Here is a 24,181-nt window from a genome sequence, read left to right as displayed (position 1 = left end):
GCGATCCCTAAGGGATGGGAAACAACCAGGCTGAGCTCCATGGCCATCTACCTCGCTCCCTGGAGGGCGGCCATGATGGGACCCAGGAAGGGAAACATAGGCAGACCTGGTGAGCAAACTGAGTTCAGAGTCTGAGTTGGAAATACAGGGACTGTAGGAGAGAAGCTTCCAGACACTTTTCTACTGGCCACAAGGAGGCATTATGGTGTCACTGATAGCAGAGAGTTGTAGAGAATGTCCTTGATACTCTCTGAAGTGTGGGTATAAATAGAGGAATTGCAGGGCTCGACTTCTGTATTAAGGTAGGGGATAGTTTGAAGCCATCAGTCATCCCTTTGTGACATGCAGACAGCAAGACACAAAGATACCATCTCAACAGGTTTATAAATGATAGCTTAGCCAAAGCTCTTCCTGTGTTGAGGAAGCTCGGACCTGCCTTCTGGGTGTAAGAAATAAGGAGTGAGAGGCCCGGATGAACATGGGGCAGATATAGGAAGAGGGGCAATAAGAGGCGGCACCACACGGGATCCGGCCAAGCCCGGGTTCTGCTGCCAAGCCGGAAGCTGGGTGTAATAGCACAACAAGGAGTGACCCTTGTCCTGGTGAAGCCAACTGCAGACGATCATCACCACCGGCAGGTCTACCCGTCAGGGACCAGGGACTCCGCACCCCCATCTCTCCACCCAGACATCAGAGTCTGGAGCAGACAGACGCCCGGCCCCTGTGGTGGGCCTGCCGTGGCTCCCGGGCTGCTCCACTGTGCGGCCTTTCGTCTCCTTGGAGCAGGTGAGTCCTGGTCAGAAAGGAAGTCTTTTGACCAAAGCTCTCTTGTCCTCAGTTTTGGACCCTTCTTTTATGACAGCAAGATCAGTCTCCTTCTCGACTCTGCCTCTATGTTTTCTTTCTCTCTCTGCAGGTCACATGGGGGCCATGGTCATCCAGATCCCAAGACACCAGTTTACGAGGGTGGGAAAACCAGTGACTCTGAGCTGTTCTCAGAATCTGAAACATGATTCCATGTATTGGTACCAATAGAAGCTGAGCCAAGCCCCAAAGCTGCTGCAGTACGACTATGATACAGACCTGAACAAAGAAGCAGACACCTCGGATAACTTCCAATCCAGCCGGCACACCACTTCTTTCTGTTCTCTCAACATCTGCTCGGCAGGCTTGGGGGACTCAGCAGTGTATCTCCGTGCCAGCAGGAAAGACACAGAGCTACGGTGTTCCCGCTCCTCTGTGCGTAAACTTCTCTGTTTCCTGGGTCCAAGATCCGTCTCTAACCATCCCACCTGCTTGTTATACAGCAATAGTGGGAAGTGGGTTTATGGTTGTCATCACCTGTCTGTAGACAGAAGTTGGGCAGAAACCTACGAAAACCACTGACAGGTAGGCCAAGAAGGGAAAAGTGGTTACACTCACCCGGGCGTTCAGTTTGTGGTATTTTCCTAGGATCACCTTAGTCACCCATTCTGCACTCTTCAGTACATAAATAGGAACTTTTTTTTAGTTGTTTTGTTTTTTAATATAAGTTGGAGACCTGGAAATATGATACAGGGCAGGCCTGCCCCGATGAGAGGTGGCCCCACTCTCATGAATCCTTGCCCTAAGGGGAGGAAGGTGCCCTCAGAGACCCTGTTGCAGTCTCACGGTTTTCTTCTCCAATAAGGAAAATGAGAAGTCTTAGAAATTTGTGCCAGGTTTGACGCAGAATGAACTGCCCGCACACGCATTATTCCCAGCGTGTTTAACTACACTGCATGATACAAATTTGCCTATGAACCACTCCAGTGGCACGCCGATAGGACACAGAGCCAAAACAAGATGTGGTGCTTTAACAGATATATTAAAATGACTAGAATTTGCCCTACACTTTTAATATTAATTAAAAATATATCAAGTACTGCAGCTTGTTGGAAATAAAAGGGGTTTCTGGAATGTATTAGAACAGCTTTCTAAAAGCCAGTATGTATCTTACGGGCTTTAAGAGACTGAAATATTTATGATGGCCGATTCAATAAACACACGTATCATCATTTCAGGAAAGAACAAGCATCTGCTAGCTGTGGGATGCCTGTCACAGGCTGGAACTGTGTCCTCATTTTAATTCTGAAGAACATATAGTAGATATTCCTACTAAGCTGTGGCTTATCACGTCACCTCGTATGGTCACCAACAGCATCACGTGCTTCCAACTCTTTAACCAAGAGGCCAAGAGGTACTACCCAAGATCTTATTTGGTAACTAAGTAAAACTCAGAGAAGCTAAACGCTGTCATCTGGTCCCCCCACCATCACTACAGTGGTCTGCTTTTTCTTTCTTTCGCTCACCACACGTCCACACCTCTTTCCTCACAAATGATGAAGGTTGCGCCTCTGTGCTTCTGCCTTTGTTTCAAAATCTTCTTCTGTAAAATGAGACGTTGGAGCTAATATCTCTGGAGCCCTTCCCCTCATTCGTGACTCCACGACAAGGTTTAGGAGATTGATTCGTCTTGAGCTGAATGGCAAAAGAATTCAACCAGGGGGCAGATTAGAGATTCTTTAGATGATGTGAACACTTGACATCCTCTTGAAGAGAGGGAGGAGAGACACGAAGAGCAAAGACTCACTTCACTCCGGCCCAGATGAAACATGAGGCCCAGGGCTAAGGATGCAGTTGCTCTGTGCTCCTCGTGACTGGTCTGATCCTTACACCGAGATGAGGGAGGGCGAGGTGGGAGGGGGTGTGATTTGCTGTAGCCAAGCAGAACAGTAGAGAATTGCCTCGTTCTCTAGCAGGTATGGTCACTAAAAGCGTGAGGACACACCCAGGGAAGGAGGGAAATTAAAATCTTAGGAGAATCTGATAGAAAAAGCTGGAAAGTAAACACAAGACCATGTTGGATGCTCTGGGAGTTGGAAGAGAGTTGGGGAGCAAGAGTGAGTAGTGTTTTATTTTATTTATTTTATTTTATTTTATTTTATTTTATTTTATTTTATTTACTTTATTGCGGCCAGAACACTTAACATGAGATCTACCCTCTTAAAATTTTGCATAATATGGTATATACATAGAATAGTATGTTATTAGCCTTGAAAGAGAAGGAAATTGGGCAACATGTGATGACATGAATGACCTTGAGGACGTTCTGCTGAGTGACCTAAGCCAGTCACAGAAGGACAGGTGCTGCACGATCCCACTTACGTGGGAAGGAATGGCTTCCTTCTTGGTTGGTGCCTCGTTCCAGCTGCAGCCTCCTCTAATCTCTCCCATTTATGCTCAGGGTTTTCATTTCCTAGCAGCCAAATGAGGACATCTTGTAAGAGCAGAACCTCTGTGAAGAACCGGGGCCATCAGAATTTTTACAGGCACCAACTATTTTCTGGAACTGACACCGATTCTTGTTCAGACAAAAATTCACTACCGCCCCTCTGTACATTTCTGGGGTTCTGTGTGTGGATTCCCCCTCCCCGGTAGTCTTCCTCAGTGATTCCAGCTGCTGGGTTCCCTCTAGTTGTAACCTCTGTCTCCTCAACTGGGAAAATGGGCCGTGCCCTGTGTCTGCCCCTCACCATGTGGACACGGCCCCATTTTTTTCTTGCTTTAGAATAATCACAGTCCTGCGCTGCCTGTTTTCCAGTGACCGAGTACGGTTGTTTCCTATAGTCTACTGGTTTGTTTTTCACTTGTATACAGCACGACAGCAAGGACTATCGGTGAAGTGATCACGTCACAGAGCAGGTGGTTATGGGCGGTGAAAAAGCCTCAGAGAAAGCTGCCCGCCTCTGTTCTTTCCCTAAAGCCGTCATGTGCCCCGTCTTCATCTGCTCCTTGGTCCTTTGGTTCCTGAGTGCAGGTAAGCCCCCGTTCTGAACTTGTCAGCCCCCAGCTCTAAACCTTCCGTCCCTGTCGCCAGACTCCCTCAGGGGCTAAGCTTCCAACTTCTGTCTGCTTTCTTCCCAGGCACCCTCAATGCAGAAGTCACCCAGACTCCAGGACACCTGGTCACAGGGAAAGGACAGAAGGCAGAAATGCACTGTGTCCCAATAAAAGGACACAGTTATGTTTTCTGGTATCAGCAGATCCCAGCAAAAGAGCTCAAGTTCTTGATTTCTTTCCAGAATGGCGTCATCTTTGACAAAACAGGAATGCCCGAGAAGAGATTTTCAGCTGTGTGTCCCCAAAACTCACCCTGTAGCCTAGAGATCAAGCCTACGGAGCTGCAGGATTTAGCCGTGTATTTCTGTGCCAGCAGTGAATCCACAGTGGTAAATATTAGCTAATCTTAATACACAAACATCCTGGGCCTGGCTCAGGAAGCAGCTGGTATACTAGGTTGGAAGAACATAATAGAAACTAACTAGAGCTAGCTTAAGCCAAATGCGAATTTATTGCAAGGCTGAATATATGGCCCATAGAACCCCAAAACAAGAACACAGGACTTTCTCAAGAGCGAAGTAGAATAAAGTCCTGGAACGATGACATGACTGATTTGACAGCTCTTACTTCTTTTTCCACCTTGTTGGTCCCATTGTTCTCTCCATGATTATAAATTGTCTTTTCCAGTTGTTAAATCTCATAGCAAGCGGAAGGTCATAGATTCAAATGTCAGTCCTCCAGCCATATTGCGAAGGACCAACTTGACTTTCTCTCACGTAAGAGCACAGATCCAGAAAACAGAAAACAATTTGATCCTATTTTACTCAAAAACATGCTCTTGGAAAATTCAACTTTAGCCAAGGGGATCAGGTTATTTCAAACAACATGGCAGCTAGAGGCCTGTCACTTTGACATTACGGATCACAGATGTCAAAGACAGGAATTCTCTAGTTAGGGGCCAGGACTCCCAATAGGTATCCATCCCAGGGGAGGAGTACTAGATACAGAGAACATAGGAAAATAGAAGGAATTAGAAAGGGGATCGAGATCCTTACTTGTTAGAACAATGTCAGACCAAGTAAAGACTCTGGTTAATTTCTGTTCAAGGAGTTAAATCCAGGTAATACAAAAGCATGTTAATTTTCAGTGTGACAACTTCACACCCTACTAAGTCAGTAATTAGTTTCTATGGAGCTGAGGGAACAGACAGATTAATGTGTCCTCAGTGGAAAAATACCTGATGTGCAAACAATTGAAAACTGATGTGCAGACAATCGAAAATCCCCTAGTATGCGGTCCAAATTGTAATGAGGGACAATGCGTTCAACATCAAGGGAAGGAAAGGAGGTATTCCTGCATTAACTCTACCTGGGGAGGTCACTGCTGTTACATAGAACAGATACAGAATTCAAAATACCTCTGCTAAAATTTAATGATCCATCCTGTTTATAAAACTCTTCATTTCAGGACGCCTGGCGGGCTCAGTCATTTGAGCATCTCACGCTTGATTTCGGCTCAGGTCACGATCTCGGGGTTGTGGGATCGACTCCACATCGGGCACCATGCTCAGTGGGGAGTCTGCTTAAGCTTCTCTCTCCCTCTGCGCCTCCCCCTGCTCACTCTCTCTCTCTCTCTTTCTGTATTTTAAAAAAATACTTCAAAAAAACCTGTTCGTTTCTAACCACCCACTACTTAGCTTTCAAGAAGTTGATATATTCTCTCTAGTCACTTCTGCTCTTATTTCAATAGAAGCTGAACCTGCTTGTCTTACCCTCAGAAGCCCAAATTTACTCCATTTCTCAGGCAAATTTTCATCCTGACCTCTTGAAACAGAAGCTCTCACTTTCCTGTCTACCTCATGTTATGGCTGTTTATTTCAGCTTCCTTTCCGAGCACTCAAAAGTGAGTCCTGCTGAGTGTCCGTTTCTGTCTTTCTCCGAGTAACAATGTGATTAGTGAGCCACACATTGGCTTTCATCACGGACGAATTATTCCTCTGGGTGCCGTCTTCAGCTTCTTCATTGAATAGTTCCATTCTTATGAAACTATTCTCTTTAATCTTAAAATTACAAACTTGCCGGACCAAAGGCTGTTCCTTTCTCCTCTTACTTGGTCTCTTTGAAGCATTTGACAATATTGACTCTACCCCAAACGCTGGAAACTTCTCTTGGTTTCGCTCACCTCATTTTCAATTCGGTTTATTATTTCCCATCTATTCTTTCTTGTAAATGTAGTTTCCAGAACTTAAAACTATCCACTATTTATTCCCATTCCTAGGAAAATTCTTCTTTTTCCTTAAATTTTAACATTCTAATGTAACGCCTTAAGTGGTCTTGTCTTTTGTTAGTTTGGCTTATTAAAAAATCTCCACTGGGAAGAGATTGAAACTGTTGTCTGAAGTAACTTTCTTCATCAGTATCACCTGAGGGACAGGTTAAACAGATATATTCTAGGAAAGGATCAGAATTTCAGAGTCAGAATTTCTGGAAGGGGTTATAGGAATATATCTAATCTTACCAAGCCCCTCGTGGGGCTTATTTATGTTAAAGTTTGAGAACTTCTGCCAACCTTCTGCCAAGATTGGTCAAATAGCACTCTATCGCAGGGCTCGGTCACCATCTTCTTCTCGCTCCTGTTATTCTCNCTCTTTCCCCCTTTTCCACCTCCTCTTGTGTTTTCCTTAAACTTCACTTTTCCTAAGAATGCTCAAGTGGGTTTGGAGCCTGTTTACGTCATCCGTGTAACAAAATAAGCATTAGGTCACACATTTGGACCAACGTTCCCCCTTTCCTGTGGAAGGTGCCCTGAAGCTGTGGGTATTCCCAGGGACTGTGGCTTCACAGCCAGATCCTACCTTGCGGGGCCAAGGGAACTCGAAACTTCCATTCCTCTCTGCTGCTGTGTATCAGAAACCATTGCTGGAGAGCCTCATCCTGCCAGTGATCTTGCCTTGGACACCAGGTTCCTCTGCGGGGTGACTCTCTTCCACCTGGGGACAAGTGAGCTTGGGAGGGCTTGGGAATTTGCGTCGATGTTTTCCTAGACCCACTCTCTATGGCTTCTGTCTTCTCCCACAGGACACACAGACTCTGCAGTCAGCCAGATCCCCAGCCACAGGATCACCAAAGATGGGACAGAGGAGGGTTCTGAGATGCGACCCAATTTCCGGTCACAGATTGGCTTACTGGTGCCCACAGAATCAGAGGCAGGGAATGGAGTTTCTGATTTCCTTCCAAAATGAAAACACTGCAGCTGAGCTGGGATGCCCAAGGAACGGCTCTCAGCCGAAGGACCTAATGGAACATCTTCCACCCGAAGACCCATCCCACAGAGCTGGGGGACTCAGCTGTGATCTGCGTGCTGGCTGCCTTGGCACGGTGCAGTTGAGCAGTTCCCTCCAGTGCGCAAACTCACCGGCTCCTCTCCTCTCCCCTGAGCTCTAGGGAGACATTTGGAAAGGCCACTTCCCAGTCTTCTGCCTCAGAAGAAAGAAAGACGTAGGTGGATTGTTGTGACTCCAGCTGCAAGCAGGAGAGGACAAGACTATGAATTAGCTCTTGAATTATAGGGTGGGCGTGCTTTGGGACATGGGCTTCTGGAACTCCTAAAAAATGCAGAATTGGGTAGTCTGTGGATTCCAAGTTTAGAAATAAATCCCCCCTCCCCCCCAAAAATTTTGACTACAGAAACCTGGTATCTGATAATGATATTATCTTACCCAAACTTCAAGAAATTCCTACTGATTTTACCTCAAACATGACTCCTCTGTAGACTCTTTCCCTCCATGGAGGCCAATGACTTTCTTGTTTGTGGAACAACAGAATGTTGACCACTACGGGTCTAGGATAATCCTTTTGTCACACTCCAAGGCTGCCTCCTCCCCAAGACTGACCATCTCTCAAGGGCAGTGAGTTAATGGGAATAACGGAACAGCAACCACCACCGTCTTGAAGGGAAGGAAGCAGGACAAACACTGATTAGTAATCCCCACTCAGAGACTCTTTTGGGAAATTCAAGTCACAAATCCAGGGGAGTACAGAGTTTGACTCTATGATGTTACAAATTTCATGGTTCCCTTCTCTCTCTTGAGATGCCAGATCCACAGAGAGTGGAATTGGAGTCAAGATACCCACTTCCTTATCTAAACTCCGGCTTTTTTTTTTTTTTTTAGCTGTAGGATGTTGGCAAGAGCCCTCACCCCCCTATGACTCAGAATTCTTCTCTTTAAAATTAGAAACTTGCACAACTTGCTCTCCAAGATTTGACATGAGGATGACTCAGGATATATCTCCCTTTTTCCCACACGTGGGACCATCAGGGGTTGCTGTGGAAGACATGTCGCTACCATCTGGCAATAACTGAGCAAACTGTCAACGTCGATAACGCAGATCCAGGGAAGACTTGGTTGGAAGGGGCAGTCTAGATCATTCCTGTTTGCCTCAGCATTGACGCAGACTTGAAACGCGGTCATGTCAAAGAAAACGGTATCTATTTCCCGCCATCTCCCCCACGGCTGCCAGATGGCGGTACAGGAATGCGTCAGAGAGAAGACCACGTAGAGCGGACAAATGCTCTGGTTTTAAAGGGTCCGGTTCAGACAGTAAGCTAAGAAAGCCATTGCAGATTATGACACAAACTATAGCATCTCTCGGTTAACAGTAAATCGCTTATTAATATTGTGGTGAATTCTGTTAAAGAAAATTTTATTCAGACATTCGTTAAAACGGTAAGGCCGACTTCAGTCGGGAACCTCAGCAGCGGAGCATTGCAGCAGGGAGACAGATGGGGCTCAACGCCAACACCGAACAGGAAAAATGAGAATTTATAGCCAAGAAGCAGGGAGGGGGAGGGGAAGTGGATGGACAATTACCAAGAGGGTAAGGGGGGGGGGTTCTGAGTAAACTGACTAGCTGGACTTTCACTGAAGGCAACCCCAGAATGAACAGACGTCACCTGGGAGGTAATCGCTGGAGACAAGAATTTGGTCCAATATCAAGGGTACTCATCTATGTTGGGAAGAAAATTCTGGCTAACTACCTCAGCAGGACTCTTACTAACTGGACTCTCGGGGACCGCCCAAGAATGGGACCTAACTGAAAAAGAGGAGAATGGACTCCTGAGATACAGAATGGACAAAATGTTAACACTTACCTGCTGTGAGAGGTGAGGGAGATGGAAGATGTGAAGATGCCCTTAGACTTCAAGAACAAATCTAGGGATCAAAGATGGAAGAGAATCTTCAACAAAAGGTCATTTTGAAATTGGAGAACACTTGAGGCATCCCCGTGGATATTCTTATTGCTAAAAGAAACTCCCTTTCTCTTCTTTCCATGACCTGTGGCCTCACCCATTGCCGCCCCACACTCCAAGGCTCACACACACACACACACACACACACACACACGTGCTTGTGCAAATGCGTGCACACACCCACTAAGACATCCAAGGAGAGGCACACATCTGCTTGTCCTTCCCTCACTCCTCCCCAGCAGAGAGCAGTATGGGATTTAAAAAGCAGTCTAATCTAGTTTGTTTTCACTAACAATTTTGATTTATTACTGCCCCCACTTACCTAAATCTTGTTATATATAGCAAGAGTACTCTTCTGGAGAAGTAAAATCTAATCCATATTTACGCTTTTATTATTAAGGGGCATATAATTGCCAATTAGTTTCTCAAGGAGATAATGTTTCAAAAGAATAAAATATCTAGGCATAAATTGAACAAAAGAAATGAACAAGTTGTACGCTGAAAAGTACAAAACATTGCTTGAAAGAGATTAAAGACCCAAATAAATGGAAAGATATCCCATGACATGTACTGAAAGACTTTAATACTTTTGAGATGGCAAAAAAAACTCCCCAAATTGATCTACAGTTTCAACTAAATCCCTATCAAATTCCAAAATTCCAGCTATCTTTCCTCCCCCAGAAATTGACAAGTCAATGTTAAAATTCATATGAAAGTGTAAGATACCAAAATTAGCCAAAACATTTTTAAAAAGAAGAAAAATGTTAGACAATACATACTCTCCCATTTCAAAACTTACCATGAAAGTACAGAAATCAAGACAATGCTGTACTGAAAGAAAATAATCAATGGAACAGAATCGAGAGTCCTCAAATCCATACCTTTACGGGGAATTGATTTTAGATAAGAGCGCCAAGACCGTTAAATTGAGAAAGAATAGACTTCTTAGCCAGTGCTGCTGAGAATGCTGGGTATCCATGTGCAGAAGAATGAATTTGCAGGCCTTCCTCATACTATATACAAGAATTAACTCAACACTGATCAAAGACCTAAATATAAGACTTAAAGGTATAAAATACTTGGAAGAAAACACAGGTATAAATCTTTATGACCATGGAATAGGCAATGATTTCTTAAACATACTACCAAAACACAGACAACCAAGATCAATTGGACTTCTTCAAACTTAAAGAATATTTGAGCTTCAAAGGATACTCTCAAGAAAGGTAAAGTCATCCCCCCAAATCATAAATATTTGCAAATCACATACCTCGCAATGGACTTGCATCCAAAATATATATAGAAAACCTTGAAAATTCTCTGTATATTCTGGAAACCAGTCCCTTGTTTGGGTGTTATTCATAATCTCCAAAAAAAAAGAGAAAGAATTCAAATGTTCATTAAATGGTGAATGAACAAGGTGTGGTGTATTCATATAATGGAATATTATTCAATCATAAAAGGGAAAGAAGTTTCTTTTTCTTTTTTTTATTAGATTTTTAAAATTTATTTGACACAGAGAGACAGCCAGCGAGAGAGGGAACACAAGCAGGAGGAGTGGGAGAGGAAGAAGCAGGCTCCCAGTGAAAGAGCCCAATGTGGGGCTCGATCCTAGAACTCCGGGTTCACGCCCTGAGCCGAAGGCAGATGCTTAACGACTGAGCCGCCCAGACGCCCTGGGAAAGAAGTTCTGATACGTGCTATAACATAGATGGACCTTGAAAAAAATATGCTAAATGGAAGAAGTTAGTCACAAAAGGGCCCATAGTATATGATTCCACTTATATAAAAGTCCAGAATAGGCAAACCTCGGGGACAAAATGTAGAGTAATGGTTGCCAAGGGCTGAAGAAAAGAGTAAATGCAGAGTGACTTCTCATTGGTACAGAGTTTCTTTTTGGTTGATGACAAAGTTCTAGAATTATACGGTATTGTTGTTTGCACAGGTTTATAAATACTAAAACCCACTGAATTGTACCCTTTGAAATGGTGAATTTTATGGTATGTGAATTATTATCTCAATTTAAAAACAGATCTGAAAGCTTAACTGAAAAAGGTTCAAGTACTGTAGCTTGAATTTCAGAAAAATAGAGCCTATTTTCAAGAGATACCATTGCGAATAGGGGAACGGGTTGTATAATTTGTATTGTGTATCAACTTTATTGATGAACTTGCCAATCTTCTAAAAATATTAGACATTTTATAAACTTCCCAGTCAATGCACTCTGTAAGCGGCCTAAGGAGTTCACTGATGATGTATGTAATAACGTAGACGAGTCTTGAAATAATTACGGTGTTGGAAATCAGCCAGACAGAAGAAAACGCATACTATTTTGTTCCGTTTATATGAAGATCTAGAAAATGCAAGCAAATCTTTATTGACAGAAAGCAGATCCCTGGTTGCCTAGGGATGGGATAGGTGTGGGAAGTGTTGGGAGGGAAGGCTTACAACAGGACAGAAAGAAACCTTTTGGGGTGATGGATATGTTCGCTACCTTGACTGTGGTGGTGGTTCCCTGTTTGCGTACATACATCAAAGCTTTTTAAATGTGTGCAGTTTATCTGCACGTCAGTTATACCTCAGTAAAACTGTTTTAAAATTAGGATATAATTGACATGTAACATATAAGCTGAAGATGTACGTTGTGTTGATTTGATCCATTTCTATATCACAACGTGACCACCACTATTGTATTACTTAACACTTCTCTCACATCACATAATCGTTATTTCTTTCTGTGGGGTGAAAACAATTAGGATCTAGTGTCTAGCCGCTTTAAAGTTTATAACGCTAATAAATAGTGGAAGGGAAACCCAAAAGTGTGTGACAAAGTGTCTAAGCCAGTCATTTACTTGCTTGGAGACAGAAAAGTGAAACTAAATATTTTCTATTCTGCTTATCTCCTAAATCTACCCAGTATTTCCTACATCAATTTTTAGTATCTGTCTGTAGCTTAGCCAGTTTTTACCCTGTGGAGAAGTGTTCCCTCCGTTGGAGCGTGGGGACACAGGACAAGGACTTTAAATTAGAGGGAATGAGGGGAAAGGCGGGGCTACGTTCTAGGCTTCAGCTGCTGGGATGAATCTTTAGCCTTTCCACGCTCAATGTGGAGGGAAGGTACCTACAGTTGGGTCAGAAGAGCTCAGTTTGAAGGTCTGAAAATGGAAGTTTGACCAGGTAAGTTCCGGGTGGCAAAGACAATTATGTACATTGTAGGAATCGTCCCACAGCCTTGAGAGCTGCCTAGCTGGGGTGTTGGCCCTGCCAGGTAGACCAGATCCTCACCATCAGTCTTCAGGACACCTGCATCTTAACTCCTCCCATTCAAACACACAAGCCGTGGCTTGCCCCCATGGACACTCGTCATGATGTTTGATGGGTAGCTAAGACCAGAGGGAAAAGGTTTGGTTTGGAATGTGTAGTAATGAGCAGGAGAGAGTAAAAGGAACAGTAGGGCACCTGCTCCTTATTGAACCCCTTCTACTGGGTTTGAGCCCAGAGAGAGGGAAGAATGGTAACCTGAGCTGATGGAACCATTCTCAAGTTTCTTGGTGAGATTCTGCACATAAGCAGTTTGCTTTGGGCCCTAAGTAATAAGGACACCTCAGCGATGAGAAGGAGACAACTCATTCCCCCACATCGGTATAAACTCCAGCGCGGCCCATGCGGCCTGAGGACTAGTGTGTCTGACAGCACCCGGGAAGAGTCCCTTCGAGCTGGGTGTGGGTGCTCAGTGATGGGCATCTTCATCAGTGGCATTGGTGAAACTAGAGCATGTCGGGGAGAAATACTGAGACGATTCTAAGTGGTGATGGCAGCTTAAAGTGTACATTCTGGGATCCTGCGGAATACTTCCCAAAATAATAGAAACCCTTTCAGACAGGCCTAGAATCCTGCTATTAATAAGGAGAGACCATGAGCCACTGTTATTTGGACACTAAAAAAAATTTTGTTTTAAAAGATTTATTTATTTATTTACTTGACAAGAGAAAGAGAGACAGCCAGCGAGAAAGGGAACAGAAGCAGGGGGAGTGGGAGAGGAAGCAGCAGGCTCCCAGCAGAGCAGGGAGCCCGATGCGGGGCTCGATCCCAGGACTCTGGGATCACGTCCTGAGCGGAAGGCAGACGCTTAACGACTGAGCCACTCAGGCACCCCAGGGACACTAAAAATTAACATGATCTTATTTATTACTCAAAGCCTGGAGTGTCCGAGGTATTCAGATTACATCTCCCAGGGACTCTGTCAATTCTAATAGGGTAGGACTGTGCCTTATTCATCCTTGTATCTTCCTTTCACTATGCCTAGAACAGAGGAGGTTTTCACATAATTTTTATTCAGTGCTACAGGTTAGGAAAGGAAGGTCCCTCAAATACAGGTATCCCATCCATGATTAAAGAGAACAGTGCGGGGCGGGGGGGCGGGTGCCTGGGGGGTTCAGTCGGTTAAGCATCCGACTCTTGATATCGGCTCAGGTCATGATCTCGGGGTCATGAGATCAAGCTTTGCATCAGACTCTGCACTGAGCATGGAGCCTGCTTGGGCTTCTCTCTCTCCTCCTCCCTCTCCCTGGCCCCTCCTCCACTCACTCGTGCACGCACACGTGCACGCGCGTGCACTCTCCCTCTCTCAAGCTCTAAAAAAAAAAGAAAGAGACTAGTGCAGACAGATAAATCAAATTGGGGACACAAGGTGAGAGGGAGAGTTTACAGTTTTTCTAATGCCTCTTGTTTGAATTATTATTCAAAGAATAATTATTATCTCTTCTTTGAATTATATCAGAAATTCAGGTAGAATAACAAAAGATGAGAAAAGTGAGTTACAAACTATAAAATGAGCTTCCCTCAAGATGCTTGAAACCATTGCTTAGCTGAGGAGGAGGAAGAAAGAAGGAAACAGAATCAAAGCATTTCCCCTCTCTAACTTTTTCGCCAGCACCCTGGTTTCCACCCTGGTTTCCCTGTTCCTCAGTGTGCGTAACTAGACATCACACCTGGCCACTGCTTCTACTCAACAACAGAAAATGGGAAGATGATAGGAGCCAATGAAAGGAAAATAAAAGGACAAAAGATGAGAAGAAGTAGAGAGGGAAGCGGGAAAAATCAATGTTTCAGAAAACCAGGACCCATCATGAAGGTATTTGTCACATACGTAGTAACACATAAGAGGCCACAATGTGTTTACAGGAAAGAAGAAGAGATGTGTCACTCAACGGATGTACAAGATGAGACCTACAGGCTTCCCCGGAAATGGAGACCTCACAGGAAGAGGCGGCTTTGCGGTCTAGCTCCCTGAGCTAGTGCCATGAACACCCCTCCTGGGCCCTGCCTATGCGTCCTCTTCATGCCCTCTCTGCCATGGGCACCAGACTCCTCTGCTGGGTGGTTATCTGGCTCCTGGGGGCAGGTGAGTTCTGGGCTGACAGATCACCATCACTGGGCTTTGTCTGTGGTTCTCTAGCTGTGTCTCAGATAGGCCCTGGACCTTCCTGTTGCGCAGTGATTTTCTGAAAGGTACTGACATTTAAATGAGAACAAATAATTGCATCATGCGTGGAGTGAAAAGCAAAATTCATGTGCATTTTTACGTGAATGCAGGAGACTGGAAAGATATTTGAGCTACCTTGGGTTGCCATATTGTAAGGCACTCCTTCCGTCCGCCATTGTGGCCATTATGACTCTGTCTCACATAATCTCTTCTCCTCTGAGGTCCCTTGAATGCGGGCGTCACCCAGAACCCGAGACACCTGGTGAGAAGGACAGGACAAGAGGCAACACTGACGTGCCGCCCCGAGAAAGGACACAGTTATTTTTACTGGTATCAGCAGCCCCTGGGGGAAGGTCTGAAATTCATGGTTCACCTCCAGGAGGAGAATATCCTAGACGACTCAGGAATGCCAAAAAAGCGCTTTTCTACTGAATTTTCCGAAGACGGACTAAGCGCCTTAAAGATCCAGCCGGTGGAGTTGGGGGACTCTGCAGGGTACTTTTGCGCCAGCTCTTACCCACATCAGTGCAGACTCCCCTCTTCCCAATGCACAAACCTCCCCCCAAACAGCCGTGGGCGCAGGGAGGGAGGGGACATGCTGCTTGGTGAGTGAACACACTAGCTAGAAAGCATTTTGCAGGGTGAGCGTGGAAAGAGGGGAGGGAGCTTCATGGAACATCCCAGCCCATGCTCAGAAACTAAGACTGTCACCAGAAAAAGGTAAAGTGTTTTAAAATTGGACATCATTTGTCAGATTAAATATTTATTGAAGAAAAGTTCTCTTCGCTTCACTGAATGCTCTATTTCGAGTTCCCTATGGCATGCTTTCAATGTAGAATTTCATTTAACCGTCTAAGACAATCAAGCAAAGGAAATATTTTCTTCATTTTCAACATGAACAAAAGCAAGTGTGGTTCCAAGGGTTCACTTTCCTTTCTCAGACTCAGAGAGAGAGAGAGAGAGAAGGAGAGGGAGAGAATACAAACCCACGTGTGTCTGGCTCAAATACTTGTGGTTTTTGTACCAAGCTGCACTGCCTCTTATTCTTTCTGGAATAATCCTGGCTTTGTCCCTTGCCTCGTACCTGTGCAGGCATGTGTGAATGTCAGGATGAAGAGCTCCGGCTGTAAGATCCTCAGAGGTGGTGGAAGTAGAGTTGGATAGATTTGTCTGGAATTTTGGAGAAAGATGTGGCCCCAGGATATTTTTAATTAGAAACATATCACCTGGGGGTGCCTGGGTGGCTCAGTTGGTTAAACATCCGACTCTGGATCTCAGCTGAGGTCTTGATCTCAGGGTCGTGAGTTCAAGCCCTGTGTTGTGCTCCATGCTGGGCATGGAGTCTACTTTAAAATTAAAAAAAAAGAAAAAAAAGAAAAGAAGAAAAGAAAAGAAGAGAAAAGAAAGGAAAGAAAGAAAAGAAACATATCACTTCAACTTTTTGTTATCTCAGTGAATTTTTTTTAAATTCCCATCACTCGGCAAACATTGGGAACCTACAGAAAAGTGTTGCCCTCACCAGGATGGAGTATAAACCATGTCACTGCACTGCGTTTCCTGTTTCTGCCTTTTGATTTTCTGAAATCATTCCACATGCTCCGGTCCCTCCCCTCCCTGCTAGGACCGAGGAGGATAGCGGCTGGGGGCCAGCGGGGAGGCAGGGAGACACCCCAAGAAGAACACCCCTGAACAGGATTGCAGGAAGCTTTGACAGCACACTCCACGTGAAGCACCAGGCACGTCACTTGAAGTGTAGTCTTCTAGGGGCGCCTGGGTGGCTCAGTCGTTGAGCATCTGCCTTCGGCTCAGGGCGTGATCCCAAGGTCCTGGGATCGAGCCCCACATCAGGCTCCTCTGTTGGGAGCCTGCTTCTTCGTCTCCCACTCCCCTTGCCTGTGTTCCCTCTCTCGCTGGCTGTCTCTCTCTCCATCAAATAAACAAATGAAATCTTAAAAAAAAAAATAAAGTGTAGTCTTCTAAAATTATCACTTCTGGGGGAGGGAAGAAAGGCCAAAAGAAGGGGGAAAGGGTCCTTTTGCAATCTGGTAATGAAGGGAAAAAAGAAGAAAACATTTCTAAGAGAAGTTGGAGTTTTCCTGCAAAACAAAAGAGAGTCACAAACTGAGGGGGTCTGCCCCACCCCCACCATGAACGCCAACCAACCATGCTACCCAACCAACCAAACCAACCTGGGCTTTGCCACAACAGTGGGAGAGGATGCCATTAAGCTGGGTAGTGTATGAAACACCCCAACATCATGAAAACGAGCAAGAGGAAAGTAAAATCCATAGAATAGAGCAAATCCCACAGACACACCTTTCAACGGACTGTCCCCCAAAAATGATCATGTGTCCAAAGAAAATATAAGTCTGTGCTCCAAATGGAATTAAATACATACAAGCAAGTAGCTAGAGATAGAATAACCCACCTGTAACCAGAAGTTAAGAGACAAATGAAAGAAAAAGTCGATTAAACTCAGAGAAGAAATGAAAGAAAAAGACAAAATTATCCAAGAAATGGAGAATAAGTGAAAAGATACCCAAGTTAGAATAAAATCAAATGGAAAATTAGTAAGAGAATTGAAGAAAGGCATGGGGACATGAAAGTGAATGAAAATGACAGAGAGAAGTCAAGCCAGCCAGGGAGAAGGGGTCCAGTGAAAGTCAGAGCTTGGCATGCATGCAGGATGGATGAGAGTGGGCGCTATGTGCCCCAGCGATGGGATTAAAAATGATTTCTAGGTTCTCGTATGACCTGTGGCTACACGCGGTCACAGAGTAATGGAACCAAACAGTAACTGAGAAGGTAGAAGCAGGGGCCAATCGGAGAGAGACTTTGGCCCGAAACTGCCCACCCACTCAGCCCAGGGGGGAGGCGGTTTGGGGAGGGAGGCCCAAGGCGGTGCACGTGCTTCAGCTCCCCTGTCGGTCTTCTCATCTGCAAAGTTAGGGAGCCCGTCTGGAATATCTCTGGGATCCTTTCCAACTATCTGTTCCAGCCTTCGGACAAGTTCTGCATATTAAGCCAGGGGATTCGCAGAGCTAAGTTTCTTTCCTTGTTTGTCTTCCAGGAGGTGCTTAGAGCTGCAAGGAGCCCCCCTTCCCATTATGGGTAATCAGGTGATCTGCTGTGTGGCTCTTTGTCTCCTCGGAGCAGGTGAGTCCTGGGGTTGGGGAGAAAATTCCTGTCCCAAGGGTGCAGAGCTCCAGATCTAAGCCTTGCCCCCCATGACATACGCAGTAAGCACCTTCCCGGGCTGTGTTTCTAGAGCCTCTCTTTCTTCCATAGGCACAGCGGATGGTGGAATCACTCAGACCCCGAAATACTTGTTCAGAGAGGAAGGACAAGAGGCGACTCTGGAATGTGAACAGGATTTTAACCATGACTATATGTACTGGTACCGACAGGACCCAGGGCAAGGGCTGGGACTGATCTACTACTCGCCGGTAGAAAATGAAATTCAGAAAGGAGACATACCTGATGGCTACAGTGCCTCTCGGAAGAAGACGACATTCTCTCTCACTGTGACACAGATTCGAAAGAACCAGACAGCCCTGTATCTCTGTGCCAGTAGTAGAGACACAGTGAAGTACAGACACGTCCCCTCTGTACAGAAATGTGTCTCGAGCCCTGCTTCCCCACCAGGTGGCAGGGCTTTGCTGTATTCAGCTCCCGGATCTGCCTGCTTTCCTTCCCCTCAACCAGACCCCCAAAATCAGCTGCTGCCATCAACGTGCTTTGCGGAATGGCACAACACCTCGGCGATCCACTACGTTGGTTCAAAGAATTACATCTATCTACATCAGAGAGAGACAGAGAGAGGGAGAGACAGAGAGAGAGAAAGGAGAAGGAGGAGGAGGAGAAGGAAGGGGTGCAGGAGGAGGAGGAGGAGGAGGAGGAAAGAGAATAGGCAAAAGAAAATATTAATTTTACATTCTAGCTCTCCTTACCAAATACTGGAAAACCAAAATGAACAGAAACTGGTCCCTTCCTTCAGAATAATAAAAGCCAAGCAGGAAGGAAAATGTGTAGAACACAGAGACAGTGATCAAGTTTCCTCTAATGTGTCCTTTAATCAGAGATGTTAGTGGCCCTAGGAAACAACATGGCTGGTTTTGTCTGTTGGCATCAGGAAGGGCTGCAAAGGAAGGCAAAACCATGAGACGAAACTCAGATGATGAATCAGATTTCACCCGGTGGACAAGCAGCCACAGTGATACAGCCTTAAGGAGCTGGCAGGAGGGAGCGATGAGGTAAAACCAGGAATGAACACGGTCCCCTCCACCCCAGGAATACGGCAACAGGAATCGATTTGGAAGAATGAGTGGAGCGAAAGTATTGAACGCAATTGAGTGTCTGGTTCTAGCACCTTCCTTGGACACCTGCATTGAAATACCCAGTAAGGGAGCGCCTGGCTGGCTCAGTCAGAAGAGTGTGGGACTCTTGATCTTGGGGTCATGATTTCAAGCCCCGTGCTGGGTGTAGAGATTACGAAAAATAAATAAATAAAAACTGAAAGGAAAAAAAAAAAAAAGAAATAGCCAGTAGGCTTGTTTGGTGCTTAGGAGGGAGAGTTGGGCTTAAGAGAAACATTTGCATGATTAATCAGCAGACAGGGGATCAGTATTATTTTACAAATGCTCATTCTTCTGTATGCTTTCTCCCTTTGTGGTCTGACACCTATCTATCAAATTAAGGCAAGTGGTGTTAATTCTTGGGACTTGATTTGTTTAAAAATATTTATCTGAGGGGCGCCTGGGTGACTCAGTCGTTAAGCGTCTGCCTTCGGCTCAGGTCATGATCCCACCGTTCTGGGATCAAGCCCTGCATGGGCTCCCTGCTCAGCAGGAAGCCTGCCTCTCCCTCTCCCACTCCCCCTGCTTGTGTTCCCTCTCTCGCTGCCTCTCTCTCTCTGTCAAATAAATAAATAAAATCTTTAAAAAAATATTTATTTGATCACATAATTCTGCTTGCAGAAATGAATGACAGTCTATAGAGTTCAGACTATCCCTCCCACTGCATACAACTAAAAATGCTGGATTAAATATAGTTTTAAATATTCTTGGAAGCATTTAAGAACCTCAGCCCATTCTCCTGTATGGCCCTGGGATTCCCAGGACAAGCAATTTCTGGGAAAATATGGGGAGTCCCTGACCATCGCATATAAGTCTGGGCTTCGTGTATTTTATTTGGATTCCTCTCTGAATTGTTAGCTTTGGATTTCTTCTCCCATGTATTCTGCGGAAGCTTGATACACACAGAGACCAAAGTACTGAGAAGCAGAAATGGGAAAGAGACACTAATCTACGAATAAGATTTACAACCCTGAAATGTGGTATGCTGAGCACTAGCCCTCATCGCAACTGATGTCCTCTGACAATAGTAAAGAATCCATCAGGAATGCGATGGATCTAAGATGCTTTACTTTGTCCAGACCATATTCATCGATACCTCCAGATCAATCATTTCCTGAGCCAGCCAACACAGTCATGGACCAGTGGGAGACACATCCCCTAGAGTTCTCTGCTCCCTGGGTACAAGCCATATTCCAGAGGTGATGGGAGGGGGTGAGGCTATCTGTTCAGAGAGAGAGAGGAAATTAAGGGGAGCACAGTAGAAGACAGACAATTTCATTTTTCTTTACTATCTTGGACATAACTTGAAGGGATATACATTTCCTCCTGTCGGTTGATGAATTTATAAAACAAAGACTAGGGACTTCACACAATTTTTTTAAACAATCCATTCTAACGCCATTGAATCATTTGCTTTTTCGGAGTGGCCCTGATACTAGAAAGAACTTTTTAGCTGTGAAATTTCATAATAACCTCCATCCCCATGACCAAGTTATAAAGAGTAATTGTATGAAATGAAAGTCCAAAAAGTCAAAATAGCACCAAATCTTTCCTCAGCAAGCTTTGAGGAGCCATTGTAACTCTTGAGGAAGAGCAATTTACAGAACAATACAATCCAAGAGCTATAATATTTCTTGGCTACAGTAAAAATAATTTCTGAATTCAAAATTACACTGGAAGCCATCAGCAGTAAATTAGACAAGCCAGAAAACCAATTTGCTGATTGTATACAAACTCAGGGAATATTCCAGGATTCTGAGGAAACAAAAAAAGTATGTGAGACAAATCATCTCACAACAACTTTATTCATGATGACCTCAAACTGGAAAACGCCCAAATGTCCATCAACAATGCAATAGACAAATAGCGTTACATTTGTATCATAGAATAAAATATAGCAAAAAAAATCAAATATTGTTTGCAAAATTATGGGTGAATCTCACAGACATGATATTGAACAGAGAAGCCAGACACACGGGTACATACTGTATGAAGTTAGAGTAGTGACTGCATGGGGAGGCGTTTTTAATTTATTTGGAGGGAAGCATGAGAGAGGTTGATGGGGTTCTGAAAATGTCCTCTATCTTGATCCGGGTGGTGGTTACCTACTGAGAGCATTCATTTGTGAAAATTCGCGAAGATGTACACTTAAGATTTGTGTGGTCTATTATATGTATTTTCTATCTCCCTTTAAAAGCTTAGAAAAACAACTACCACCACCACCATCCCAAAATAGAATGACTAAAAATAAAAATGTATTCTCCCTCATGGTTCCGCGGGTTGGATGGGCTCTGGTAGGCAGTTCCCGCTTGGGGTCTCTCATGTAGTGACAGACAGATAGTCACCGAGGCTGGAGATATCTGAAGGCTCAGCTGGGCTGGACATCCAAGGTGACTTCTTTATACCCATATCTGATACCTCACCTGGGATGACCAGGACAGCTGTAGACCAGCCCCACATGTCTTTCTCCACATAGCTCCTCAATGTGGTTAGGTGGTTTCCTCACAGCAGGGTGGCCTCAGGGTAGTTCAAGTTATTACATACTGGCTGGCTTCCCCAAGAGTGAGCATCCAAGAGACCCAGGTGGAGTCCACAAGGCTATGGATGAAAATCATACAGTGCCCCTTCCATCACGTTCAAGTCAGCCCTGATCCTTAGAGGAATGTGAAGCCTGGGAAGTATGGTGGTTCACCCGGGTGCCATCTCTGAGGAGCAGCAACCATAATATAATAAATTGATACTACTGACCTCATTTCTCACCACTTAGACTAATGATGGCTTCAGATCAGAACAACACCTGCTTCATTTGCAAATATTTTTCTTGAGGTCAATTCTAATCGAGAGCTAAACTACAAAGAAAGTTCTAGAAAATGTATTTCTTCCTTAGTTAAGTTGACAATGAATATGAAACACCAAAGGGATATATATATATATATATACCCGATGGCTGGTGGTCCTCAAAAAGAGTAGAAAGATTTTCTTCTGATCCAGGGGCTGCCAGACACTTCATTCCATTTACGTCATAATGTTATGGAGAAGTAATATATCGCAGGCACATTCACCTACTCTTTGCAGGGAAAAAGTACAGTTACGGTGGGAAGTAACCTCATCATAATGTGGTCTTCCCCCACCATGAAAAAAATACAGCCACAGAAGCCTATCAGATGCCGTTGAATCCACATATCCGTACTGTGCATATGGTAATATTTAATACACAAGATTACATTTGCAATGATAAAAATCTATGTCGTTATAGTACAAACATAATTTGATGGATCTGGTCCTAATCCCACCTCACTTAGTTACTCACTCCAGATATAAAGAACTAAATATGAATGAAGCACAACTGGAGGTTGTTATAAAAATGAAAGTATAATGCTTTGGAGAAAAATCTTCAGCCTCTTTGAAATTGCTATACATTTCTGAGCATGAGCCGTTTAAATGAATATTCCAGCATGTTCAAAGCAGAAATAATTCCCTAAATCTCCTAGAACCTATTACCACTGGCCCATACTTAGCCTATGACCTGTATCGTGGTGAAAGAGCTGCAAATAAATCGTCTTCCTAGCCTCCACCGTGATTTACAGAGTCATACAGACTACGATAAATAGCAATGTTTAGTATTAAGTCCATCAATATCAGGGAGACTGGCGAGAGATAGTGGTGAAATAAATACTTCATTTAGAAGATGAGAAAATGTCTTTATCATCAGTACAAAGAAACATTGAACTCGGAGCCTATGCTCACCCATAGTTCTAGTGATGAATAGTCATGAGTTGCCTCGGGTACTTTGAGGATACGTTACAGAAATAAAGAACTGACTATAATTCCATTTAGTACACAAACAGAGAGCCTTTCTCTTAAATAAAGCTAAGAAACTTGTTGAAGTCTTTTCAATGATCTGGGTGTTAGTGCATGTTCTGTAAAGGTAGGAGTAGAATTAGAACGTCTGAGGCCCCTTTCAGCCGTGTCTGCGTGGCTCTGTGATAGAAAGAGCAATGGGGGCGCCTGGGTGGCTCAGCCGTTAAGCCTCTGCCTTTGGCTCAGGTCATGATCCCAGGGTCCTGGAATCCAGCCCCGCATCTGGCTTCCTGCTCAGCGGGAAGCCTGCTTCTCCCTCTCACACTCCCCTTGCTTGTGTTCCCTCTCTCGCTTTCTCTGTCAAAATAAATAAATAAAATCTTAAAAAAGAAAAGAAAAAAGAAAAGAAAAAAAAGAAAGAGCGAGCAATGGATCCTGCACCGCTGGCAAAAACGTCACCACCAGGGGGCAGACTGGAGCACCTTCAGGATCACATAAGCCGTGGTCCACCCTCCTAGGGGTGGAGAAAGGGAGAAGGAAGAGCGTGATCATGCCTATCTTGAGCGAGGTGTGGTATGAGGCCAACGCCTGAAGATGCTGATGGTTCTGCTGCTCCTGGGGCCTGGTATGAACCGTATTAGCTGCAGAGTTGGGGCAAGTGTGCTTGTTGCTGGCATGCGTGAGTGGTAGCAGAGATTGCGGATTTTTTTACGCTGACCACAATGAGAAGGGACGTCCACGTTCTCTGAGTTCTGAAGGGTAGGGTGAGACGTCACCAGCCAGGGGAGGTGAGGGATTATGGTTGTAGGCCGTCTAGCAGGGAGATGTCACCGAGCAGCAGGAATCTCTGGGAGCTGGGCGAAAGGCAAAGGAGCGTGGCTGTGAGTTGTCCCCCCGTGGTCGCGTCCGACGGGTCCTTTGGCCTCCGTCACCTCCTTGACCTCTGTTTTGGCAGGCTCTGGGCTGGGTGCTCTGGTTATCCAAGATCCAAGCACAGTCATCTGCAAGAGCGGCGCCTCGGTGAAGATCGAGTGCCGCGCGGTGGACTTTCAAGCCACAACCGTGTTTTGGTATCGCCAGCTCCCTGCACAGGGCCTCACGCTGATGGCAACTTCGAACATGGGCTCCAGCGCCGCACATGAACGGGACTTCCCCGCCGCCAAGTTTCCCGTTAACCATCCAAACGACAGATTTTCCCGTCTGACGGTGACGAGTGCGAGTCCTGCGGACAGCAGCCTCTACTTCTGCGGTGCTTAGCACAGCGCTGGGCGGAGATCCGAGACCCCGACAAGAACCCTGGCAACAGCCCCCTTGGCCCCACCTCCCCCAACCCCCCGAGCCCTGCAGAGGGAGGTGTGGGGAGAGAAAAACCACAGACCGAGACATCTGTGTGTGTGTGTGTGTGTGTGTGTGTGTGTGTGTGTGTGTG

General features: G+C 45.0%; 2 protein-coding genes, 2 long non-coding RNA genes and 2 gene segments (V, D, J or C); 4 read left to right on the top strand and 2 right to left on the bottom strand.

The window, feature by feature from the left end:
- LOC103669001 overlaps positions 1-24,181 on the top strand; it is a 150,574-nt gene that overhangs the window by 32,548 nt on the left and 93,845 nt on the right. Inside the window, 1 exon segment of the C gene segment in view lies at positions 13,265-13,274. Within this exon segment, the coding sequence occupies positions 13,265-13,274 (10 nt within the window).
- Positions 1-24,181, top strand: part of PRSS1 (serine protease 1) — a 113,026-nt gene that overhangs the window by 4,826 nt on the left and 84,019 nt on the right. The window lies entirely within an intron of this gene.
- The window catches only part of LOC121105794, a 134,791-nt gene that overhangs the window by 32,124 nt on the left and 78,486 nt on the right, over positions 1-24,181 (bottom strand). The gene's annotated exons all lie outside the window — the stretch shown is intronic.
- Positions 2,785-7,304, top strand: LOC121105792. The gene is made up of 4 exons (XM_040643905.1): positions 2,785-2,921; positions 3,679-3,838; positions 3,946-4,250; positions 6,939-7,304. Exons 2-4 carry the CDS (start codon positions 3,730-3,732, stop codon positions 7,302-7,304), a joined length of 780 nt encoding a protein of 259 aa, XP_040499839.1. The 5' UTR covers positions 2,785-2,921; positions 3,679-3,729.
- Positions 3,155-10,548, bottom strand: LOC103668998. The gene is made up of 6 exons (XR_570178.2): positions 10,382-10,548; positions 9,013-9,073; positions 7,611-7,807; positions 7,276-7,382; positions 6,716-6,850; positions 3,155-3,277 (listed from the first exon to the last, which is right to left on the bottom strand). It is a non-coding gene; the product is annotated as an uncharacterized LOC103668998 (long non-coding RNA).
- LOC121105793 lies at positions 23,338-24,040 on the top strand. The segment is given in 2 exon segments: positions 23,338-23,377; positions 23,708-24,040. Coding segments are annotated over 2 exon segments (333 nt in total).

This window comes from Ursus maritimus, unplaced genomic scaffold (genome assembly GCF_017311325.1).
Source record: "Ursus maritimus isolate PB19 unplaced genomic scaffold, ASM1731132v1 scaffold_3, whole genome shotgun sequence".
In the NCBI taxonomy this organism is placed as follows: domain Eukaryota; kingdom Metazoa; phylum Chordata; class Mammalia; order Carnivora; family Ursidae; genus Ursus; species Ursus maritimus.
The sequence above is the reverse complement of the archived record's forward strand: the minus strand, read 5'-3'. Positions and strand labels throughout refer to the sequence as shown.